Source organism: Anser brachyrhynchus, assembly GCF_964034855.1.
Source record: "Anser brachyrhynchus genome assembly, chromosome: 7".
In the NCBI taxonomy this organism is placed as follows: Eukaryota; Metazoa; Chordata; class Aves; order Anseriformes; family Anatidae; genus Anser; species Anser brachyrhynchus.
This window is the reverse complement of record NC_137701.1, coordinates 25,972,568-25,997,601: the sequence shown is the minus strand read 5'-3', so window position 1 is coordinate 25,997,601 and position 25,034 is coordinate 25,972,568. Positions and strand designations below refer to the sequence as shown.

General features: G+C 39.7%; 1 protein-coding gene across 26 annotated transcripts in view; it reads left to right on the top strand.

The window, feature by feature from the left end:
* KALRN (kalirin RhoGEF kinase) overlaps positions 1-25,034 on the top strand; it is a 502,773-nt gene that overhangs the window by 187,964 nt on the left and 289,775 nt on the right. For all 26 annotated transcript variants that reach the window (XR_013953438.1, XR_013953439.1, XR_013953440.1 and 23 more), the window contains 2 exons: positions 9,729-9,921; positions 14,088-14,600. Coding sequence is in view for 23 of the 26 variants with exons in the window: in XM_080599249.1 (XP_080455375.1) it covers positions 9,729-9,921; positions 14,088-14,600 (706 nt within the window). In the remaining 3 variants the exon portion in view is untranslated. The remainder of the gene's footprint in view (positions 1-9,728; positions 9,922-14,087; positions 14,601-25,034) is intronic.

Sequence of the window (25,034 nt, the reverse complement as noted above, 5' to 3'; positions counted from 1 at the left end):
ATAAATAAAATATGAAGGGCTCTAATTTCACATAGACCCATAAACGTGCTCATTTATGAGTTTAATAAAGCATGTGTATTCAGTGCAATTAGATAAGCATATGTATAGAGCAATAAATGCTCCCTATATAAAATCAGCACACGTGTAACAGAGAATATAGCCCAGCATGGATAAATAAGCACATGCTTAGATTATTAAGTGCTCTATCTTAAGCTTCTGTGAATTAACCATGAAGCAGACATGACTATCTGCAATTTATAATTCACACACAATTATTTATCACACCTGTGCCTGAAAATATGGTAAATATAATGCATTCATTGGAATAATTCATTAGCCTCAATAAAGAAAAATACCATTACACCCATTTTACAGCCAAAAAAATGGGGTAGAGTTGAGCTATAGCACAGAAACACAAGCAGGGGCCAATTAACCCAAAGCTAGGATCCCCTGACTCCTAGTCACCTGTCCTGGACTGCGGTGCTTCAGCCAGGTTTAAAAATGAATAAATTGTAAAAGGATAATTGAAAGGAAGCTACTTGCAGTTATTTGTGTTTTCTTAGTGTCAGGGAGCTGTACTAGGTAGGCTTTTCTTGAAGTGGGTGGCTTGTTCAGCGTGAGCATTAGCTACAGGTTTGTGGTGCCACTGTGAAATGTTTTCTGTTGTTTCTTGCCAATTGTTGCCCAGTTTGTGACGGTGATAGTATTTCTTTCTACAGAAGCCTTCCCCATTACGCTCTTTTCTACCCAGGGTGTTATATTACATTAGTTTAACTCACAGGTAGGAAACCCATTAGTCTGGTGGAGGAAATGTGGCCGGTAGCATGTCTTTGATGTGTCTCTTCCAGATCAAATGAGCCACTCAGTATTAGGACAAATGTCTGTAGGTGCAGTGCTCCATGAATCTACTCTGTAATTTTTATTACCATGGGCTGGCTGATATCCACAATAAATTGCATGAGTTTTTTGACTACCAGACTCCTGTCATTCCTACCCTCGCATACATTAATTTGTCAATACAATTCTCAGGTCTGGCAGCAGGGAAGGCACTACATGGGATATGTATTTCTTGATACGAATAGGATGCTGCACATTCACATGTGGCACTTGTAGATGGATGTGCTTGTGACGTTTTATCGTGCTTTTGATAGAGAAGTGATATAGCTAATAGTGGGAAAGAGGCAGCTGAAATCAAGCAATTACTTGTCAGAGCATTTATCTGAACCTGCTTTAGTTGATAAAACAGTTATTCTGTGTTTTTCCAATTAGTGGTAACTGATGGGAAGAGGTACTGGTGGAGAACAGAAATGATTAGCTGTTGTGGAGGAAATTTGGGATAATAAGGAGCATTTTCTTGGAGGACTGCATGGAGTAACCTTAAAACTGTGTTGCTGTGATGCTGATCCATGAGTTCTCATCAGGGTGAGAAAGTGCTTTATCATGATGGAGTGTAAAGTTGGGGGGACAACACACAGGCATCTGAGGAGCTCAGCATCCTACAGTTGAGAGCATATGAGGCTGGAGAAATGAAAGAAATACCTCATGTGCTCTTGGCAAGACAGGCAGAATGTTAGCTCAGAGATTCAGCTGAGTTTTGCAAAGCTATCAGAGCCACAATGCCAATTTTTGGCTCCATTATTCAGCTGTTCGGTTCTTCTGCACTTTCCAGAAACTTTTTGGATCCAGCCTTCTCATTCCTCCACTCTTTTTGAAATACTGAACTATTGACTCATTTGTGTTCAGTTTGCACCATTTTGGTCTACCACACATTTATGTCACCATGCAAATAATAAGTGACACCTCACGTCAAGTAGCTTCAATGTCAAGGCTTAGCCCCCCTTGCTAAGAGGAGTGAGAGAGCCTGGCCTTGCTAGGAGACAGATTCAGAAAAAATCAGAGCTAGATGGTTTGAAAGTGGATTGTAAATAACACATCAGTATCCACTGTCTCTTGAGGACTCAGTAAAATTGACTTTTTCTCCTCTAAATGTCATCATGGTAGTTATTTGAAAGAATGAGTGAAGTCTGCTGTGTAAAGAAATACACAAGATTTGATTTTACAAGTGTGTCTTAACACATAGGTTGATCCTGCAGCTTCAGAGCAAGCCCTTCTGCATCTAATACCCCAGGCACCCAATCTTCACCCAGTCTGGCACAGCAGGAAGTATCTATCTGATAAGTGAACTATTTGGGGATAAATCATTGTGACTACAAAGACTTGCTTTGTTTCTATATGGGTGGAGCTCAAAAAAATGTACCACTAGATTTATTAGTCATGGAAACTCCCCATTTTCCAACCTGGGGAAAATGAGGACATCAACTTTTAAACCATATATTTCCCAAAAGAACTCAAATTCTCACTAAGTGTCCTAGCAAAACAGAATCATTGCAGGGACTGCAGACTGTTTCTGGGCTGTAGCACTCAACCTCTCCTCCTAGGGGAGGCACCTGAATTCAGCATGTACCCTTAAACAAAATGAATTTGTGGATTCAAGCCAAAATGCAGTAACTCTCAAACAAGAGTTACATCAATTCTGCTAGGCAACTTCCATGCTGAACTATGCACTGCAGATGGGCAGAAGCTAGGTTACTTATTAGTGGGAGAATCTGCTCTTTTGAAGTTAGGATTTTAAATGAGAAAAAATCCAAAAACTTCAAAAATTCCTTACCAAAAAATACCTCTAAAATATTTTGTTGATCAAGATATTTTGTTTTGATAAAATTCAAAGTTTGTGTTTGGTTTTTTTTATTTGATGTCTGTTTGAAAGCTATAGAACAAAATGAAAAATAAAGATATTTCACCTGAAGAGGTCCAAACAAAATATTTTGCTCTTATAAAACCTTTTTTTTCATTTTTTTATTTCAGTATACACTTTCATGAGAATGTGCACCCTTCATGAAACATCTTATTTTGGACCAGTGTATTTTCTCAGCTCTCCCTAGTTCCTTTTTTCAATTGCAGCTCTTCTATACATGGATGTACATTGCTCTCCTGTGCTGCCAGAAGCAGTGTGTGATAACTGATGAGTGTGTACTGCAAGAAATGTCAATACTACTTAGAAACAGTAATTTTAGCATCTTTGAAGAGTGTTTTTTGTTTTTTGTTTTTTTCTTATCCTGATCTGTGAGCCCAATTGAGCCCTGGATCAAGTGTGTTATTCCCAGAGTACTTATACCTGCTTACATAAGGATGGAATTTGGCATGGTGTCTGTCTCTGGACATATATTGGATTTCACCAGGCGCTGCTGTCTATTGCTTAAACCTACATTAATCATTCCTTAAAAAAAAAAAAAAAAAATGCATGAGCCAAACATGCTTGCAGGCTTATTTGTGCTATAAAAGGTCTTTCCACTGTGGGTAACTCTGCCTCCCACAACGTGTTTCAACGGAATGTGTGTATTTGCAATCTGGAGACTTTCCACTGTGGGGTAACAGTGTTTTACTACGATGACTGGAATTTCTGAAGCTGTTTGCCACTCTCCATTCACTCACTTCTTAAGTTGCTGATGTCTTGAACTGATAAATCAGGATCTTAGGTCTAAGAGCCCTGAGCAGTCATTGCCCAGATGAAGTATCCTTTTCCTTATATTAAAATCTGGCAGTGTTGACTGTAGACTAAATGTTATAGTGACTGCACATGAAATGGACTTCATGGTCTCCTTGTGTGAACTACGAAGAGTACTTAAAATACAGGCATAACGTGTTTTTGTTTTGTTTTGTTTTGTTTTTAATAAGTCTCACTAGTTTGGCTGTGCTAAGCACAATCACTTATTTACTTCTCACCTAGAATCCAGTAAATTTGAATCTCCAAACATATTCTCGAATAGCATCTGCTCAGCCAAACTTTTTCAAGAATGGTGTGTTTATATTTCAATACGACTCTAATATTTATTTTTTCCCAGCAAATGTCAATAACATATCATTTTCATTTAGTAAATCATTTTTGTTTTGTTTCTGCTAAATCATCCCAAATACAAGAGTTTAAATGCTCAAGAGAGAGTTGAATGGTACTTACTGTTCAAATATTTCTTTGTTGTAGTAACAAATCTTTAAATGTAGCCCAGCTTCAACAAAAACAAAGCCTTGATTAATTTCATATTTATCTCAGCAGCTGTTTCAAGGGAGACCTGCCAGATATTGATCCAAATATAGTAGACATGCAGCAACAAAAGGGGAAGAGGGTAAATGAGTTTGTATGAAGGCATCATTTACCAGCAGAAACTTAATAGGAATGTAAAAACTATAATATTCATCCTCCGGCTTTGGCTTTAACAGCTGCAATCATGCATTCTTGGACACAGCTGTGTTTTATATCTTTGCTATTTAAATAAAGACAGAAAGCTTCTCAAATAGTGTTTATTTGCTCAATTAAATAAGAGGATGAATGCCTGCAGAGATCTGATCTGGGCTGTAATGGTATAGATCAGGATTTTTACCTGGGTAGAAGACAACACAGTACGACCCTGCTGGATCCTGGCAGATTCTCCTGAGATACCAGCTGTGATCAGCACCTCTCATAGTGACACTCAGGATCTCACGCGGTCATGCTTACGTGTTGGTAAAAGGTTTTCTTAGATCAAGCTGGTGTCTAAGTCTTTCCCAGCTTATATAATTTTACAGCAGAATCACTTTGACTCCAGAGATATCCTCTTAGAAGGAAAAATTGAATACCAAAGTGAGTTACTTGTTTGAGAATTGCAGGAGCACCCATTCTGGCACAAGTTAGCTTCTGCCAAAATATTTTTTTATTTTTTTTTCTGCCTTTCTTTTCCCTCCTGTTGACATGTGGCCAAAACCGGGGGTTGAATGTGGACATTGTGCAGCCCACGCATCTGCATTCTTGTGCCATTTGCAATCACACCTCTGTCCCCGAAGAGCAGTGGCTGGAAAGCAGAGACAGGAGGTTTGTCTCTGACCAGACCTCACTGGCTCCAAGTCTTTTTACAAGATGTCATTGAAATTTCTCTACATTGCTGCTTTATGTCCAGCTCCAGCCAGCGTGAAACTAGCTTGGGTTTCTTTCTTTCTCTTTCTAAAAAAGGAAAGTGAGAATGAATATTTCCTTTTCAGTGCTGCAAGAGAAGAAACAAATTTAGGTCACAGTAAGGAACAAAGAATTAATTGCAAATGGAGGTTGGATGACTGCTTCTCCTCTAATTACAAAAAAAAACCATTGTGAAACGAAGTAAGAAAACATAAGAGGGAAAATTTAGGCTGAAGCCTGTCTGTCTATGGTCTTTCAGGTAGCTGAAATTCTCTGGTGGGAGAATTCCATGAATTGTTTTTTCCAGAGTAATGGTATTCTCGGGATGCGCATCACTTACCTTCCCCCACTGGTCACTGGTACACCAGCATGTAAGGGAGATGTGAGGATCAGCAGGCAGAGGTGTCCTGAGATCTCTGAGAAGACAGACTGCCCCACGCCAAGCAGCCGTGGTCACTGGGGGATGTAGGTGATAGCTCTTGACGGTGTGAGTTCAGAAACACACCTGGTAATTGAAATAATGAGCAAGGTACAATTTGCTGAGAAGTTTTAAATGTCAAGTATTTTAATAAATAATGCTGGTTCGAGAGTTCTTGATAAACAGGTTTATTAGAAAGGATTTTATCTTGTCCTCCAAATGTACTGGAAAGTGTATTATCACTACAGATAGCTGTTTCTGTTGACAAGATGATCTTCAGGCTCAATCTGGTAATGAAGAACCAAACTATTAAAGCCAGTAAGTGACACTGATTATAAACCTCCCCATCTAGCTTCATTTTCAAGCTGCGTTAACAAACCACAGACAAGATGAATAGAGTTACAGTAAATAAGAAATGTTAACACTTAAGTTACTGAAGTGATCCTTGGCACATTTTGATATGGAAACTAGGCAGGAGAGTTAGTTTGGTCTCAGTATGAAATGAGGCCTTTGGGATAATGGTCCGTGCTTGGAGGCTTTCACATACTCATTTTTCTCCTCTTCCTCTCCCTTTTCCACCCTCAGCTTGTGAAGGTGAAATCAATTGGCTGATTACAGCCACATTTGTCAAAGGAATGGCGATCTCAAAAATAATTAAGTTCCTACAGATTTTGTGCTTACAAATTGATGCTTGTAGAGCTCCTTGTTATGCTGAGAGAGTCTCCTGACAAGGTTACATTGACCTTCCTTGACGGAGATCTTTCTCTCACTGTTAACAAATCATGTTTTGAATGAGATGCCATATATGTCAGATCTGTGCTTTTGGTCGTCCAACAGGCGTGCTAAATGTGCTGCTTTGTCATTAACTCGTGACTGCAAAACGGGCGTGGAGATATTATGTTATTTCAGCTAATCAAGTGCTGAAGCTTCTAAATGCCAGAAGCTTTGGCCAAATTGTAAAGATGAAAAATATATATAATCAATGATAGGTATTTCAAAGATTAATCAGAAACCATGAAGTGCTTAAACTTGCTTCGTACCCAGCAAGCCAGCTCTTGCCAAAGAAAATATAATTTAGAATGTGCCTGAATTAAAGAGGAAATTTGAGAAAATAACCTTGTGAAAGTACCCTAGAAACCAAAATATGGGGGGTTATTTTGACAAAATTAGCATATTTGCTTTTGAGTTTCTATTTTTTTCTTTAAAACAAACAAACAGATCGTAAATATTGTTTTCACAAATATTCTAGGATGTTTTTACTAAACTTCTAAGCTGGTCTCTGTCTTTGCTTAAAAGCAGTGTAGCAACTGAAATGACATATCAACTATCAAATATTTTGTGCTCACCATTGCAAATCTAGTCCAGATGAGCACAGCCAAAAGGCTGATGGATTGTCCAAATACCTTGATCTGAGCATTTTCTCCAGTTTCTGGTCAAATATCAATACCGGAAAAAAATTAAGCACCACAATCAACATTAATTGCCATCCTAAAATGATTACTTGTGCATAATAGATTGTTGTAGCCTCCTGAGAGTCAGGGATAAGGCATGTCTTGCTCGGACAGTGTGAAGGAAGCTTGATTGCTACTGATGCTTTTCCCGATCAATTGCTAAACTGGGGAGGGTTTGAGTTGTTGCTTTTAAACAATAAATTTAATAAGCATGGCTAGACTATTCAAAAGGAACCTAGGGTCATTTCCTCTACATATTGAGGTAACTGATGAAAAATGACTGACTGTCAAGGATGACAAATGTTCACAGATTGCTCTGAGTCGCCAGAATTTTTGTGTGCTTCATTATGTCTACAAAACAGGCCACTTCTTTTAGGACCTTATCAATGGCTGTATTTGGATATTGCAACTTAAATTTGGGACTTTTCAATTATTTTTTAAACTGCATTGCCTATGGGGTTTCCCCACATTTATGTAAGCATCTTATACTTTCACATACACATTCAGTTGTGTTTTTACAGACTGCTTTTAAATATTTTATAAAATTATTTAGATTTGCATATATAGTTTCCTGAAAAGTAATATTTTTGAATTGATTCTAGACAGCTGAAGACTCTGTAGGTACCTGGAGACATCCACCAAGGCAAGCTCCTTACACAAACACAGCATAGTACATGGTTTCTGCCCTGAAGAGCTTACAATCTAAATAAATAATTTTCTTATCTCCCTCTTCTTTGTCTGGCTACTGGATCTCTGTGCTGAGTGTCTGAAGAAAAATCAGTCCTTCAAAAAATCAATTCAGTATAACAGGGATTGGTGACTTGGCAGAAGTTATGGAAGACCCCATAAAGCTTTGCAAGAAAAAACAACACAAACCCCCTATTCAGCCCTTTCTGATTTGATTCTTTGTCTCAGCTCTAGTTCCAAAGGGCAAGAGGCAGGAGCAACACCAACAAAGCTTCTTTGACAGCCTTTTTTTTTTGGCATTAGTTATAGAAGGATCAGATGTCTGACCTTTCAGCACTAGGTAAAAGGAGAATAAAAAGATCTATATTCCTGATGGTGCTAGGAAGTGCCTGGTCTGCCTAGTTTTTCTTTGCACAGACTGTTGTAAGCAGCATGCTCTGAGTGTGCCAATAACATTAAGGCAGAGGACCAAGCTCATTGGCTTTGACTGCTTCTTCCTGGCACTAAGTGGAGACTGTTCAAGTTAGGAACCTCCCTTAACATGGCAATGTACCCTTTGCCATGGAGCAGTCTGCGCACAGACGTTTTTAGATCTTGGTAAGGTCACCAAGGACTTTCATTTTTAAGTTAGATATGTTAATCCAATGTGCCTCCTATGAAAAATAGCCCATCTTCGATTTAGAGAGCTTTACAGAGTTGTTTTCAGTGAGATACGTGGGACTTAGATCTTACCAGCAGAGAGTGCTTTAAGGATGCAGGGAGGTAGAATATAGTGAAAATCATCCTCTGTGTATGCACTGAGAGTGTTCATGTGGAGGCTAAACAGTCTTACAGTTTCCGCATCATAACCATGCTTAATAATATCTGTCAAGCATATTTTTAATTCATTCTAACAATATCAACACTTGCTATTTTGAAGTATCTTCCACATGCTTTTATGTCTACATTATTGATCCTATTTATAATGATGGCCAGTTTGCAGAAAGGCCATGGGTGCTATATTCATATATTAAAGAGGATTTCTTCTTCTGTACCTCACTGTTGCACAAATTATGTTCATGTTCTGCCACGTTTCTCTTCTTATGCCACTGTTCTTTCAGTTAATATCTTCCTTTCTTTTTTCTACACTCCCTTTCTTCTAGCAGCTTCTCCTTCTGGCTGTGACCTCTATTCCATCTCTAAAAAATATATTACATTGGCAATTAGGCCATTCTGCCATTTTTAGTGCCTTGGCAATGAATTTTAGTAATTACCACGCCAATAATATTACTGCGGGTGGGGAATTCACATTTTATGCAAGTGCTTGAGGCCCACAAGAGACACCAAAGCTCTCCAAGTTCAATGCCGCGCGTGGCAGTCAGAGGAGCAGGCACTTCCCAATTCTAATCCATGGTTTGGACAGTGCAGATGGAGGATGACACTTTGGAACCATATTCCTTTTCCTAAGAAGCAGTACTATGACCCTGGAAAAGCTATTCTGAAAGCTGCCCAGATTTGAGTTGAATCAACATGTCCTTTCACTCTTTCTCCTCTCCTGTAAGTAAAAAGGGAAGGCACGTTTGCAAGCTAATGCTGTGGTGCTCTTGGTCCACATGCATCACTCAGGTGCAGGCCAGATAACCATCTTTAACATTTGAGAAGGGAGGAGTGCAGGCTGGAGGAAAGGTATGACTGCAGACTTTAAAAGACCTGCAACATTTGGAAGATCAATCAGGACAGAAAAGATGCAATTTTAACAGTGCACATGCGAAATCACGCAGACCTCCCTTTCATGGAATGATTGCTAGGCACTTTTATGGAAATTTCATTTTTTTAAAAGTCCTTAAAGAGGCCTTTAAAGATGAAGACACCCAAATTTACAGATGGCCAGAAATGTTAAGGCACAGGAACCTGCACACATTTGATTCTGGGTTTGATGGTAAGTGTGTATGTTTTCAGTGAAAATTTAAATTGTGCATATTTGGGAAATAAGAGATTAAACTGTAATGTATACACCTGACTTCACATAAATTAGATTGTTGCAAAACTCTTAAAATTCATATAGCCTTTATGCTTTACTCCTTTGCCTTTCATTTTCAGTATATCATTCCTTGCTTTGCTCTCCAGCACTGAATGCTATCAGCAAAAGTTAAGTCTCAGTGTGACTGTACACAATATTAATTATCTTGACATGCTTTTATTCCTACAGTGAAGATGTCTGTAAACGAGGATTCACTGTTATTATCGATATGCGGGGATCAAAATGGGATTTGATCAAACCTCTCCTGAAGACCCTTCAAGAAGCCTTTCCTGCCGAGATTCACGTTGCCCTGATTATAAAACCTGATAATTTCTGGCAGAAGCAGAAAACGAACTTCGGCAGTTCCAAGTTCATCTTTGAGGTGAGAGCCACATGAGGGATGTATGGCAAAGCATTATCCCTGATAAGGAATGTTCTTCAGGGGAAAAAAAAACTCAGACCTGGAAAGAAAAACATGACATTTAGGACTGCTTCCCAGAGGGGTTTATGCCTAGCATCAGGTGGCCTTCTGAGCACAACTGTGGAATGGGACACACATTTCACCTCAGAGGTACACGTGTGGTTCACATTGGTGAGAGTTTTTCTGTGGGTTTTATTTTTGGTGGTAGCATTCAACATTCCTTCGTTTCTTTTAGAACAAACAAACAAAAAACAACCATCAAATCAGTCAAAATGCTAAAGACAAAGTTCTCTAGCTGCTAATGTATGGGTTTGTTAGTTGACCTCTATCCAACTTCAGATAATGGCTCTTTTAATAAAAGACATTTAGATTAAATTCATCTATATATTGTCACCACTTTAATTTAATTGCAATTTACAATTCAGGGCTAACAATAACAATTCATGTTAATGATAAGGTGCCTCAGGCAGGTTCTCTGAGAGGTAACCAATATACGGCACTGCATAATTAAAGGGAATTTTACTGACTTCGTCATCAGTGAAGACAAACCTGCTATGTTCTCTTAGTGCTTCTTGGCTTTCTGGGAATTTCAGCTTCTCACTCAAAGAGAAGCAAAGCTCAGGTGTGTGAAGTGCTCATATATCAAAAATGCCCAGCCACGGGTAAGTCATGTTTGTTTTTTTTTTAATTCACTGAGAAACAACTCTATAGTTGACTGTCTTACCAGTGTATTAATTTCAGAGAGAGACTCTGAATTGGAAGCTCTGTAACTCAGAATTTGGATATAGTTCTTGATCTTGACTGCAATGGAAGAGTATATTTAAGTACATACTTGAGATCTACTGAAGGCAATGTGGTATTTTCAGCCTCTTCCTAAGAGCACTGTTTAACTACACTGGGCAACTAGATTATCATGAAGCATTAACAGGCTTTTACAATATTACGACAACTCAAACATTTGTAGATTTTACCCCCATTTCATGAAAACTCAATGAAAATGATTCAACTCAAATTTTGCTAAGTTTAAATGGACTTTATCTTCGTTGGCTTCCTGTGAGGACTCAGACATGAAAATGACTTCCACTTGCTATCCTCTATGAGCCTTTGAAAGCAAGGCTGCCTTTGGCATAGGTTTGTGTCACCTCCAGAGATTGCTCATGCTTACTGAAATAGCTGCTCCTGGCAGAAGTGCCTGCCATTTCAGTGCAATGAGACTGGCAATGCTACCTGTGGGGAGTGAGAGGGATCAGGGCAATGGGAAGGAGAGGGGAGATGCAGGGCCTACAAAGGAACGTGGAACAGGAGGGAGTTCATGCAGAGACTCATAACAGAAGAGCTGCTGGGTGTGGGGAGGCTTCTGTTTCACATATATGGGGACACCAAGGGGCAGTCTCACAGCAGCCCAAAGAAAGACAACTTATGCATGTATACCCAACACTGAATTTCAGTGCTTAAATAACCAAAACCTAGAGGTAAATTAACAGAGTTCAAATGCATATTTTTAGATCTTTTTTTTTTAAAATCATTTAATTCTTTCTGAAGGCTTGACTTATATTTTGTATTGTGTGAGGTTGGTGTGACGATGAAGAGTAAACTGTGGTCAAGCTATTCTTCATAGTTACAGCTCCAAGCCTGTATTCTTTTAAAAACTCTGGACTCGCTTGCTGTACATGCTGGCACACAGTAAGGATATTTTTAATTTTGTGTGTGTGCCTTTGAGCCTTGGTCTGTCTACTGGGCTGTTCACGTGGATGCCTGTAATGGTGCACACCTTTTGGGGACCAGAGGAAGAGAAAGTCAGATCTCTTGGACAGTTTTATGATTTTAAAGAGATACTTTAAGCCATGGCCCACAGTACAGTAGATCCACTGCAATACAGACTCCACAGTCCAGAAGCTTCTGTTTCAAAGGGTTTTTGTGGTTGCTCTTGCTTATCAGTAGCCTCTGACTCTGGGGCAGCTCGTGCTCTACACAAGAGCTGTGATTATTTAATAAGCATTCACATTTATTCAATTTATGGGAGGCAGCACACATGCACCCTCTTTGCACTGAACCACCCTGGTGATTTCCCACAGCTTGGATCAAACACAAGATACTCAGCAGGAACACACTGCAGTGGAAGGCAATGAAAGTCTCTGTTGAATTACCCCATGCACAAACTTAAGTTACCAGCGTCAGTTTTAAGGCCAAACTCTGCTTCTGGGCTTGAAGGAAGCATTATGCACGTGCCAGGGCAGAGCATGGCCCTTGGTGGAGGCTAATGCTCTGGATTTTGTGTTGTGAGCTGCTGGCAGAAAGATTCTGTTACAGTCTGGAGAGTGAAGCATGCCCCGCAGTTCATCACACCCAGAAAAAAAGGAGAAAAAAAAAAGTTTGATTGATGTATGCAGACTCCAAAACTTTCTGTCATTTTAAGGAATAGACCAGGCAGCTTACAGTATTAACTCAGAGGTGCTTTCAAGATTATTTTCCTTCTCCTGCCAAAAGAGTTTAAATAGTGGGCAGTGCTTTTTACAGTGATTTTTAAAAGAAAGATGGGTGAAGCCCGATATACAGTTACTTTGTCTTACCACATACCTGCCAAAATAAGGTTGTTTTCATGAGAGTCTGAAGAACTCCTCAGAGAAACAAATCTGAATGAAGACATTTGCTACAGAATCTAATGAAAAGCCTTTCTGATATATTCTCATGTCAAATTCTCAGTATGATAAGAGCAGTGTTGCCTTAGTGAGAAGTACTGCAGGGGGAATGCCCAGGTATTAAGGGAAGTCTTTTCTTGACAGCTAAATTCTAAATTTAATTATCTTGAAAGGGTTAGTGTTCAGAGATTTAGAAATTTGAAATCCCTCTGAAGCTGCATGCTTACCTTCCCATTGTTTGTCGGCTCTTCCCCTTTCCCCAGACCAAGGAACATTGCAAAAGAGCTTTAAAATAATCTTTCTGCTGAGCATATGTTCAATAGAATCCCCATTTTTTATATTTCAGAATGCCTGATGTCTTTAGCTGGATAAGAATTGGAAGAAAGGCCTACTATTAACTTAAAACCAGTGGGCAGCCTGCTATTTTGGACGTAGTTCAGGATAATGGACAGAACTTAAGTACTTTTCTTTGTAGATGACTTTTGTGAGATTGCTGTGATTATTGGGTGTCTCCACTTCTGAAGAGCAGAAACTCTAACATTCTTTAGAGGCACGATTTTTAGGGAATAGACATGCAGCCATTGGTGAACATTGCAAGCCTTGAAGGGTTACCAACTTCAGTGTTAACATGACAGCACCAAAAATCTAATATAACATTTGAAACCCTATGCTTATATTTCAGAAAAAAAATACTTTGTCTAAAAAAAAATGGGAAAAGCCATCAGTTGTTGGGTCCTTAAACTGTAATCTGCTTTCTAGGCACCCAGTGCATTTCTCTATCACTGATTACTGAGTCTAAATGAATTAAAACCATTTCTCATTGTGTATGATTCATGATCAGTTCTTTCTATTAGCAATAAATTCTAATTGTTAATACTCCAGTGACATTCCGCTTTTACATTGATTTTGGTTTAATTGCATTTGAAATTACTAATATGAAAGAGCTCTGCCTGTGGCAAAAGCCAACTGGAGTAATCTGGAAGAAAAAAGAAAGTGCACATTGTATGTTTTGGCAGGTCACAACACCTGCTTAAGTTCAAGTGCCTAAAACTTTTCCTGCTGTACAGCCACTAGCTTGAATGTAATGTAAATCACAGAATCCCTGTAATACCGTATACATGTTTAATGAATAAACATGTCCAGATATCTAACAGAAGTAGGAAGAAATCTTCAGTGTCCAACTGGGTTAAAGTAATCTATGGCTGAAGCATTCTCATGATAACTTTTTGAAGGAGAGTCTGGTTTAAAAAGACAGGCATTATTCCAGTAAATACCATGTATTTAAATTAATAAATAGAATCAGTGCTATTAATAGAAAGCTTTTCAATCCAATTAGTTCTTCACGGTTAAACATCATCCTCAGCATCTTTTACAATGTTGTTGCAATTATGTATTGATGAGGAAAATAATCATTTCATGCTATTTATAGATTGTGCTGTTATTTCTTCTTAGTCACAAATTATAACGCTGTCATTTGCTCTTCCTTAGACAAGTATGGTATCTGTTGAAGGCCTGGCAAAACTCGTAGATCCTTCTCAACTGACAGATGAGTTTGAAGGATCCTTGGATTACAACCACGATGAATGGATAGAGTTGCGTGTCTCCTTAGAAGAATTTTTTAACAGTGCCATTCATCTATTATCAAGACTGGAGGACCTCCAGGAAATGTTGGCTAGGAAGGAGTTCCCAGTTGATGTGGAGGGCTCAAGGAGGCTGATTGATGAGCACACACAGCTTAAGAAAAAAGTGATTAAAGCTCCTGTGGAAGAACTGGATCGTGAGGGTCAGAGGTTATTACAATGCATAAGATGCAGTGATGGTTTTTCTGGTAGGAACTGCATTCCTGGAAGTGCAGACTTTCAAAGTCTTGTGCCAAAGATCACCAGCCTTTTAGACAAGCTGCATTCTACCCGACAACACTTGCATCAGATGTGGCATGTCCGCAAGCTGAAACTGGACCAGTGCTTTCAACTTCGGCTTTTTGAGCAAGATGCTGAGAAGGTAAGGGAAAATCTGTTCTCTTCTTACTTTTACCCAGACTATCACAAGGGCTAATTATAGAAAAAAATGTGATCATTTTCTTCTGTAATTAGACAAATGAGGTATTCATCACAGGTGTAAATCTCATGTTGGCAGCTGATGTACTTTATGTGACTGGTAAACCAAATTGACTGAACTAATTGTTGGATGTAGCAGCCATAATGACATCCAAGAATAACCTGCCTGTGTCACTTTCATCAAAAGTTAATCTGCTTTTTTTGTGTCACAATGGGTACATTTGGTTGACGTTAGCACACGAATTGGGCCTTTTTTCAAGTCTCTTTTACTAAGCTTATGAATATATTTATCTACATGTCGCAGCACCTAAAGAAGAATGATTTTAGAGTTTGATCCACTATGATTATTGTTTGCACTTCTTGTGAGGCTGTGGGAAATTTGTAGTTTAAATCATCCTAATTGTTATCCCAAACATTTTCATTTTCCCTGTCCTAGGAAATCACAACAGGTTTTGCAACTGGTAAAATCTTTAGTAATGGAACTGTGTACCAAGGACACGGCCGCTTAGTTCCCACAGCATGAGATCTGAGAATGTGTTTATGTTAAACATATAAACAGACCTAGAGAAAGCATTCTGAAATGATGACAGCAAGCAAAACTCTCTGTGGCTGTTTTACATTAAATAACACATAAGGATGGCATTTGAGTTCATACCTGACGCCGAGTCAGTGGCCAAGATTCCTGTTCACCAGCGTAAGACCTTATTTGAGAAATGTTTAACATTAAATTATTCCATAGAGATTGCATGGCGACTTCATAGTTCTTAGACATTTGTAATGTGGCGTATCAGCCTGAAAAGGACATAGGGTGTCTCAAAATGAAACACAGTACACAAAAGAATGTAGAGCAGCAGAAGCACTGGTGAGTAACATGGCTTTAGGAAGCTGTAGTGTGTAGTACTGCTGCGGAGTTACATCCCCACCACCTCCCTCTCCAGACACTACTCATTTGGGAACCTGTACTAGATAGGGAAGTCCCATATAAGCAGATCATAGCAGTTTGTCATGTTTGTTGAAAACACTGGCTAAAAAACAGAGTTCCCTAACCAGGTTTCAGACATAACAACCCTTCAAACTTCAGCAATCCACAATAAAGTAGGCTTCTCACTACTACTATTTCTCTACTGTTTGTCACAGGAATCATCTGCAGGTACCAATTTTGGTGAATTTGTTTTAGAAAACCATGTCATGCTGGAGTCTTGGCAGCCTCACTTTCTTAATACAGATGTGCTTGGCATCTCATTAGGTGTTTTTGTAAGAAGTCCTTGCTGCACATTTGAAATTCTAGGCCACAGAAGTAGGGTATTCTCAGGGGAAAGTATTGAGCTCTTAGACTCTTGTTTATCTAGTATGTATATCCATCAAAAGTCCCAGTCTCCAGATCTTCTCCCCTTAATGTATGAGCCGGTTGTTGCACTACCATGTCTGCCTGGACCCGGGAGGGTTAGCAAAAGAAATGCAGACATCATCTGAAGGGGCATCCCATTGAGTATGATCTTTTAAATCAATTTATATTAATTTTAATTGCAAATTAATTTTCTTTTTAAATGTTAGGGAGAAGCACATTGCTGAAGCAAATACAATCTTCAGTACTGCAGAGAAGGCCACAGGACATTGGTTTTCTGTGCACGTACTAAATATCTCTAAGGGATGCTAGGACAGAAAAGGCGCCATCGTTGTATAATCAATCCTCCTATTGGGAAAACCTTGAATTCAGATGAGTCTCTCTAAAATGAGAATCACTGCAGAATCACTGAAGAATGCATAAGAGCAGAGTTTTTCTTGTTACATGATGACAAATGTTACAGTATTTTCTTCCTCTCCCTTTTCCTTGTGTATGCCATGCTATAAGCAGAGCACTTACTGCTGTCCTTCCCAGTGGTGGCTGCATTTCAGTCAGCTTGGATTTTCCATTTCTTTGGGATTTTTCAGATGACAAGTGCTTGCTAACATAAGTTCTTATTTTTACTAATGATTACTTGCTATGTTATTAACCTTATCAGTTGAAAGATCTCAGATCAAGTCAGTGTCTGTGAAGTTTTTGTTGCCCAGCACTTTTCTGTAGTGTTGAAGTAAGTTTCTGAAATACTTTTTCATTTCTTTCTCCTGAACAAGCACAAACGGATGGTGTGATACAAGCCTGAGCACTGTGACAGCTGGGCTCTTTGCATGTGTTATTGTGAGGTTAAGTGCAAGGTTTAGGCAAGTCAGCAGGTACATGAAACTTTGAGGTGAAGACAGAAGCAGAGAGAACATGAATCCTGCCTTTTTCACGCTGGCTGTCTCGAGCAATTCCTGACTGACAAAAGAGGTGTTTTGATCTTCTAGGTATCTCTTATTCATCTACCTCCCATAATCTATAAACATAAACTAAACACACAGTCTTGCTTTGGCTTTTCTGAGTAGCTCTCCTTGCCTTCCTTTGATGACTGCTGCATTTTCCCAAGGAATATAAAAGATTTTGTTGCATTATTCTCACAAGTCAGTGTTTTTAATCTTTTCGGTTTGTGAAATTCTCCCTAAAATTCTTCCAGTGAAGGTTGCAAAGCCTTTTACTTCACATTTCACATAGGTAGACTGATGTAAAATATTGATGTGCTTATTCTCCTTTTGCAGATCTCTTTGAAGTAGTCTGATCATCTGAGACTGGAATGTACTTGTCTCATAAAAAGTTCAGAGCAAAACCCAGACTGAGAGCTGTCTCCACTGTATATATATCCAGCACAGTGTGTCTGTGTTTTGAATTTTAAAGTTTCTGGGTACCTCCATTTGCTCACTTGAACTCTACCCTCTACTATTAGATATGGTAGCAGAGCCATGGTCTTCATCTCCTGGGGAGAGGCACAGCTTTTACCCTATAGCCTGGATATGTCATTTAGTGTTAATCAAATGACAACTTTAATACCCGATAAAAGCTCAAACTCCAACACAAAATTCTGAATATGAGTAAGACATTAGGGCCTTGAAAAATATCTGTATTGTCATTGGGTGGTATTTTAGGAAAACAATTCCAAAAGGTGAAAATGGACAAGGACTTTCCATTTTCTGGACACCTCTGATTTTAAAAATTTCAGCTGTCCTCATTGCCTGAAAAATTCTTAAAAATAAGATAGAAAAAAAGGGGGACGCAAAATGGAAAAACACACAGTATTTTCAGGTAGGTTTATTTTTGAACCACTTGGTATTAAAATACTACATTTGTTCAAAGCCAATCAGTTCAATTTTTTCCCTATAGAGCTCCTCTATTGGAACATTTATAAATGATAGTCACTGCCTGGACACATGAATTATTCAAACTGCAGGTATTACAACTTAAAGAAGGTCTGCATGCTTCTCTGCTAAGCATCTCATAGCACTGGCAAATAAAAGGAGAGGGCGGCAGTCACAAACCAGTGGGTGAGAGCCCAGTTGCCTGTGGAGAAACTTTGTCTCCAAGTCAGACCTTTGGTGTTTTATTTTCCTGTGCTGGGGCAGAGGGAGCGGAAAAGTTGGGCTCTGCCATCGGCACAGCGCAGTGAGATGGGATCACCAGATGGAGGCTGGAAGCTCCCCGAAGCTCAAGTCGGCAGGCAGGGCAGCCATGCGGGGAGCTTTGGCAGAGCGCTGCGAGGAAGTTCACATGCTGTGCAGGGCTGACTGTAATGATCTGCTGATAAATAACACATTTCGGCTGCAAGTGTAGCCCCAGCTCTCACTGCTCGACAAATTAATTCCTCACCAGCTAATATACGTACATACATATAGATGTACACAAGTCTGAAACGAGAGCTGAGCCTTCACTGTGTTTTTAACTCGGTAACAAGGAAAATATTTTAGTGATCAGTTACATGAAAAAAATGTGGTCCAGTCCAAACTGAATATTGTTTAAAACAAACAAAAAAAAACACCCCACAATGAACATAGATCCAACTATTAGAACTATCTGAGAAATGTTAATTGGTTGGTTGAAATCTGGACAGGGCAAAGAATTCAGGCAAGAGTCCACATGTTTTGCACTTGAATAAATACCCAAAAAAACGACAAAATTATATCCTTACACTCTGCATTTTCCAGCCCTTCTGGAAATCATTTGTAACTGGCACCCAAATTGACTTTTGTAGGAATTTCCCCATCATTTTGGGTTTGTTCCATATCAATTTTACTACCCCTGCATGTATGTGAATGAAAAACAGTTATCATGATGTAATCAGTGTTGTCCACATTAAAATAGATGATATAGTCATCAGCTGGACTGAACCTAGGGTCTCTATTACAAACCTGTAACACCAGAGCAAAGACAGAGCAGGCTGCTGTAAAATCACTGGGGTCAGCCTCTACCGAGAGCCAGAGGAGGCTTTGCATGGTTGTTTGGTTGCCCTCTCTCTTTCTGCTTTCTGCCTTTCCACAGAGTCCACAACACAAACTCCAAAAAAATGGCAACGGTTGGTGGAAAATGCAATGAGTGAATTTCACTGGAAGCTTGTGGTGGAAGAAATATTTTGTTTGGATAGGGCCAGCTTTGTGGAAAGTCTAGTGGCAAACCACTGGCCACATCAAGTCTTCAGGGGGCAGCGAAGCAGCGGGCTTGCAGTCAAAACCTTCTGCTCATCCATACGAAAGCTTCCCTTTGGAAAGGACAGCTCGCCCTGTGATTTTCCCTGTGGAGCAGCTCTGGGAAGCTGTGCTGGCTGCCAGGGGCTGCTGTGGTGCTGCTGCTCTGCGGGTGGCTGCAGAGGAGCAGAGGGCTCCCTGCGGCTCCTACCCCACCATGGCTGTCGCTCCCATTTCCCAGACAATGGGACTGGTCTGGGATGATGGGAAGATTTCAGTAAGCGTAAGAGTGATCAGAATGTGATAAGATGTGAAGTTCTTATGGTAAAAGACACTTTTAGAGAGGGAGAGGACTAAACAAAAGGGTCGAGGGGAATAAGGTGGAAGAGTAGTGGCACTAATTCCCCTGTGTCCCACTGCCATGAGGGACAAAGAGTGAGAGCACAGCACCAAGGAGCAGATGCTGCATCCCTCTCCTCACACGCTGTGCTGCTTCAGGCCTTTTCCTCTGCCTGGGCTCCTTAAATAAGGAAACTAATGAGAGCTGTTTTACCAGATAGGCTCTATTAGACTCAGCCTCCATTTAGTCAAATAAATAATGGGGCATTTGGTTTCTGAAAGAGGAAAATCACAGACACACCATCCCGTTTACAATTATTCTGAAGTGCCAGATGAAATGTAGGAGTTCCTGGTTTGGAATCTAATTTAACACCATGCCGAGTTAGTCTAGAAGAATACAAAGAATCTCTAGCTTCACAATGAAGTCAAAGCAAGAGAAGATTATCCAGTAAGTGTATAATCTGAGTATTTGAGCCATGCTCATACTATTATTGGAGTATTACATGTGCCAAGGGCTTATATTCCTCAGAAAGAAGGAATGCTGTGCCAGCTATTTGTTGTCTAAAAAGATGCAGGATAAGTTTGATGGAAAAAACAGAATGAAAAATGTAGAAATTTACCCTTTGGTTTAGGAAAGAAGGTGGTAGGAAGAAAGAACTATTGAAATACTGCTGTTTGAGTGAAGGGAGGCTATCAGTGTATTTGTGACTGTGTGATACATATCCACATTAACCATTTCATACATTACTTCCCCTTATACTGCACTTTAAAATTCTGATGCTGTATCTTCTGTAATAAAATGCATTACAAATCTGATGATATGATCCTTCTTGCTAATAGGAGCCAGTTTATTTTATTACAGTCCATTAAGCAGGGGAATTGTAACTGCTCCTTTAGTCAAGTGATGCTGTTTGGAGAAGCATTTCTAAGAAATGGATCTTAGCTGACTTTCTGGAAGAGCAGCATTAGAAAGATTAAAAAGATCAGCAATATCTTCACCTCCTTCCTCATTTCCGTTCATCTCTACATTTCCTTCTTTCAGCAGTGTCAAAACACTCTGGAATTGATACATATAAGTAGATGATAGAATTTTCTTATTTATACTATGTCATTATTAACCCTTAAGGATTTGTGTAATACCAAAAGGCACAGCATCTGGGACAGACTCCTCTGACTGAGATAAAATCTACTCAGTGAAAGAACATTTCACCTCTCTTATTTCACTTCTGGAAGCACTTGCTTTCTTTGGTCTGTTCTATATGCCATATATGCAACTGCCTCCACAATTTTGTGTGAAATGTTGGCTTAGAAATTAGTGGAAAGGGGATGTGTCCCAGGGAGCAAGAACGGGAAAGTGGTGAGGGAAGCACTCAGAAGCTGACGGAGCTGTCGTGTGAAATGAATGCAAAGTCAGTGAGTTCTGGGACGTGGTTAATTAGGACTGGGGAGGAGGCATGTTAAGAGGGGAAAGAACCAGAACTGGGATAATAACAAGACTGTGTCCTTAGTGTCTTGCACCAAGGAGACATATATATGCCCCCTGTGCTGTTTCACTGGGAAAGGATTTGTTATTGAATGAGCGTATTTAACTGTTAACAGTAATAATCATGCTGGCATAATAAGCATGGATTAGACATGGATTTTTGCGTAGGATTTAGATTTCATTGAAGCTCCATGAGTACCCCATTGGTGTACAGAACTCAGCGTGCCCTAGATTTTCCACCTAAGTACTTACACCATGGATATCACAACAGCACAGTAAGTGAGCATCACAGTAAGGAGCTTTCCTGGAGATTTTGAACACGGGGGGTGTTGTTAGACCTGAGGTAAGCTCCATAAGACTTCCTCAATAAAAGGAGTCAATAAGCTTAGTGTCTTCTGCAGAGACATTTGACTGAGGATCTACATGAGGCTCATTTGAGCATGTTACTTTCATTCTTAGCCCATCCCAAAGGCCTGTGCAGAGAAAGGGTAGTGGCCCTGAGGTACAGATACCGACTGGGAGAGGCACAACACTGGGGTCTGTGCTTGTGAAGATGCACGTGTTTGCAGAGAGCTTTGTAAGAAGAGTGACCAAGAATTTGACTTAGCACAAATGAAATCCCCTGCCCATAACCCCAGAAATAGAGTTCTCAGAGATCCTAAGGGTTCGATTTGTTGTTGGTACTTAGCCCTCATTCCAAAGCAGCTACTTCTCTCTTCATCAGGTGAAGCCACTCAGTTTCAGGCTGGTTTTAGCTGCATCCCTTGATCTGTTAACATGTTGATGTCTCCTTAAGAAAGCAGTGCCAAGTCCTGTAAAGCAGAGGTAGCCTTAGCTTCCATCGGAATTAGTGGAAGACTCTCATGGTCTCTGTAAGAGCTCCCACTGGCAGGTATTCAGCAAGCCTGTGTTGTTAGAGTTCTGTGTGCAGGAGCTGTGCACTTCTGTACGACTCCAGCATCTCTTGAAGCCACCATTTCTAGCTACTGTCTCTGATGCCAGCCTTACTGATGGCTGGGTTGGCAGCTTTGCCACCCACTTATAGACATGGGACCTTGCTTCCAGCTGTCAGTGCTGGTGCCCTACGCAATATTCCAGTTATGTAAGTGCACACTTGCAATGCTATGGGCACCTTGATTTGCCAGGGTTTGTATTAGTCCTAATGTAAGAAAAATAGGCTTTGAAAATGTTCCTGACACAATTGGTTTTATTTTTAGCTACACAAAAAAATGCAGAGGTCTCTTTATGCATCTGAAAAGGAATAGAGATATCTTTGTGAACAAAGATTACTTAATTGCAACATCTAGTCAAGGTATTTTAACTTGCTTTACTTTCTCTTTCTCTGCCTTTTCTCATATATATGGGCTCTTGCACAGAGCACAGTGTTCTCTTCCGAAATCATGTTTCCATGTCTGGTGTCTACTCTCTCATACTGCTAGTGAAAAATTCTTTTTTTTCTAATCTGAAGTTTCCCCTGGCATATGGTGCCTTTTTTGGTATAGAGATTCTCACTAGATGGCTGTTCTTCCCCATTCATAAAATCAGGCTTGGGATGCCAGTGTGGGGAAGGGAAGTCAGCTATCAGTCCAAATAAGCTGCCATGTAAATAGAAGATCATCGAGGACTTACCATCACTCCTGTTATCCTTACGCCATCCTTTGTATTTAAGCCCACCCTGAAACTAAGATGACAACAGAGGGGATGAGCCCCATGTTCAACATAAAGTGTTTGCTCTGACGCAGAATTGCTAATACAAGGCAGAACACAGAAAACGGGTGCAGTTATGTTCCTAAATTGTTGAACTGGCAGACACCATCTAAAAATATCAGATCTTAAAACACTGGAAGGATAATTATATAGATGACAGGTAAAGGACGCTCAACTTGAGACTGAGATGGGTGCACAAACAACAGTTAAGTGCACGTTTATGCAGCACCTAGCACAGTAATAGACTGAATTGGGCTGTGGAATTGGCTGTTTCCAGCAAAGAAATGCAGCTTTGCAATTGAAAAAATGCCCTTGCAGATGTAACGGCATGGAAACGTTCCTTCTGAATACAGATACATATCCACACATGATTTAGGTTGCTTTAGTATAGGACCGAGAATATTCAGCTTCACTTAAGATGTTTTGTGTAAAACATTTCTAATAGCATCAAGGACAAAGGACCAACACAGAAAATTCATATCAAAGAGAGAACCTGTGTATCCATTCTTAAAAATCTTTGTGTTTCCCTATATGAACCTATGCCAGCTCTAATCACTTTTATTTAATTACATCATGCATCTTAGAATAAAGGAGGCTTTAATAAAACAGGTGAGAATTGAAAGCATGCAACAATAACTCTATTGTGACAGCAGTTTTTCATTAATTTTCAGTGTGTTTATTCAAATGTGTCCTATATCGTGTTTTTTTTCATTTGGTTGGGTTTTTTTTCCATTTTAAGATAATAGAATTCTTGCTACTCAGTACTGCTTCTGCTCTGTCTTGAGGCAAGTCAGTGCTTTCTGTTTTGGATAAGCCACTATTAGATGGTCTGATGCAGCTGAATAAACAGTATTATATTCTGAATCCATCTTTTCTGATATTTTTTTTCTGAAGCTAGGTGGCAGCAGAAAAGGGCTTAGGCTCATGGATACCCCAAATTTCTAGGCTTGCATGATCTCAAACTTCTTATTTATTTTTATGTTTTTTTAAAGAAACACGGTTTGTCTAGAGACAGAAAAATAACAAGGGATGGTTGCACACAGAATGTGCATTGACAGCCCCTTGTGATGCTGTGAGCATAGATGTCGTGCTAAAGAGATTTCAGAGTGGGATCAACACCTTCAATTTTAGTGGGCTCTGAGGATGCTGCTAAACTGTGTATAATCTGCAATGCCCCTCTCCAAGTCATGGACATGAAAGAATTGTTGGGGAACTCGGGGCTAAAAACACTTCAGCATCTATAAAGACATATTATTTGCAAATATCTTTAATAGAAAGATGAATCCTGTGTAGCCTATATCTTGCAGTTAGAAACCTGCATGCTGGGACTTCCACTCATTGCAGGCTATAGCTCTGAATTAAAGATGCAGCTAGCTAGCGTCTGCTCTGTTTAATATGAAGTAGGATTCTAGCAGGTTGCTAATGCCATCCTCAATTTGTTGCCGACAATCTAAAGTGAAGAGTTGTTGGAGAGGGAAGTAATCATGGGGGGCTCTGTGGGAACTGTTCATTACTTTGACCACTGCTGGTCACACTTAATAAGATCCTGTTTTTGGTATCTGTAGGAAAGAACAGATTTTGCAAGATCAAGAGGTCATTATAGAAGATTTTAACTTCCCTCAAAGCACAAACAGAGCTCATTTCTGCTAATTAGATTGCAAAATCAAAATGTCTTCTTTATTAGTGATGTACCAAAGGAGCTTCTGGATTTTTTACTGTCAAGCTTCTATCCTGCTATTTTCTTTTTTATCAGGCAAGGCCACAGGGGGTCTTCCTCTGTGTACCTATTGCACTATGAACATTTGCTTTTCTGCCCTTCCATCCACCAGTAGAAAGTTTAGGGACAAAGCTAATAACAACAGGACAAATCCACAAGTATGTGCCAATTGCTTTGTGTAGCTCCTACAACTGAAAGCCGCTACAAACCCATTCTTGCCATCTGGTTTGAGGAAGTGTGGGATTGCCTTGCCTGCTGAGCAGAGCAGTAGAGGTAATTGGATAAATACGCATCAAAAATCTTCCCAGTGGATTTTTTTTCTAGTGGTGAATGTCACCTACCATGTTACAACCATCATTTGTTTCTCTTTGGAGGAAGTGACAGGACTCCTTTTGGAGCCCACCGCTGATATTTCTGTTTCTGTTGCAGTGAGTCTGTAGCTGGTCTGACAGATCAGAGGGTACAAACTTCCTTCCATAACATTTCCACAACTGGACCTGAGTTCAGACTCCATAAGCAAGGCACATAAGAATTTTCTGAATTCCATTTGCAGTGTTGATTTTTTAGATATGGACAGCTGTCAATCAAGAGGAGCAATCATC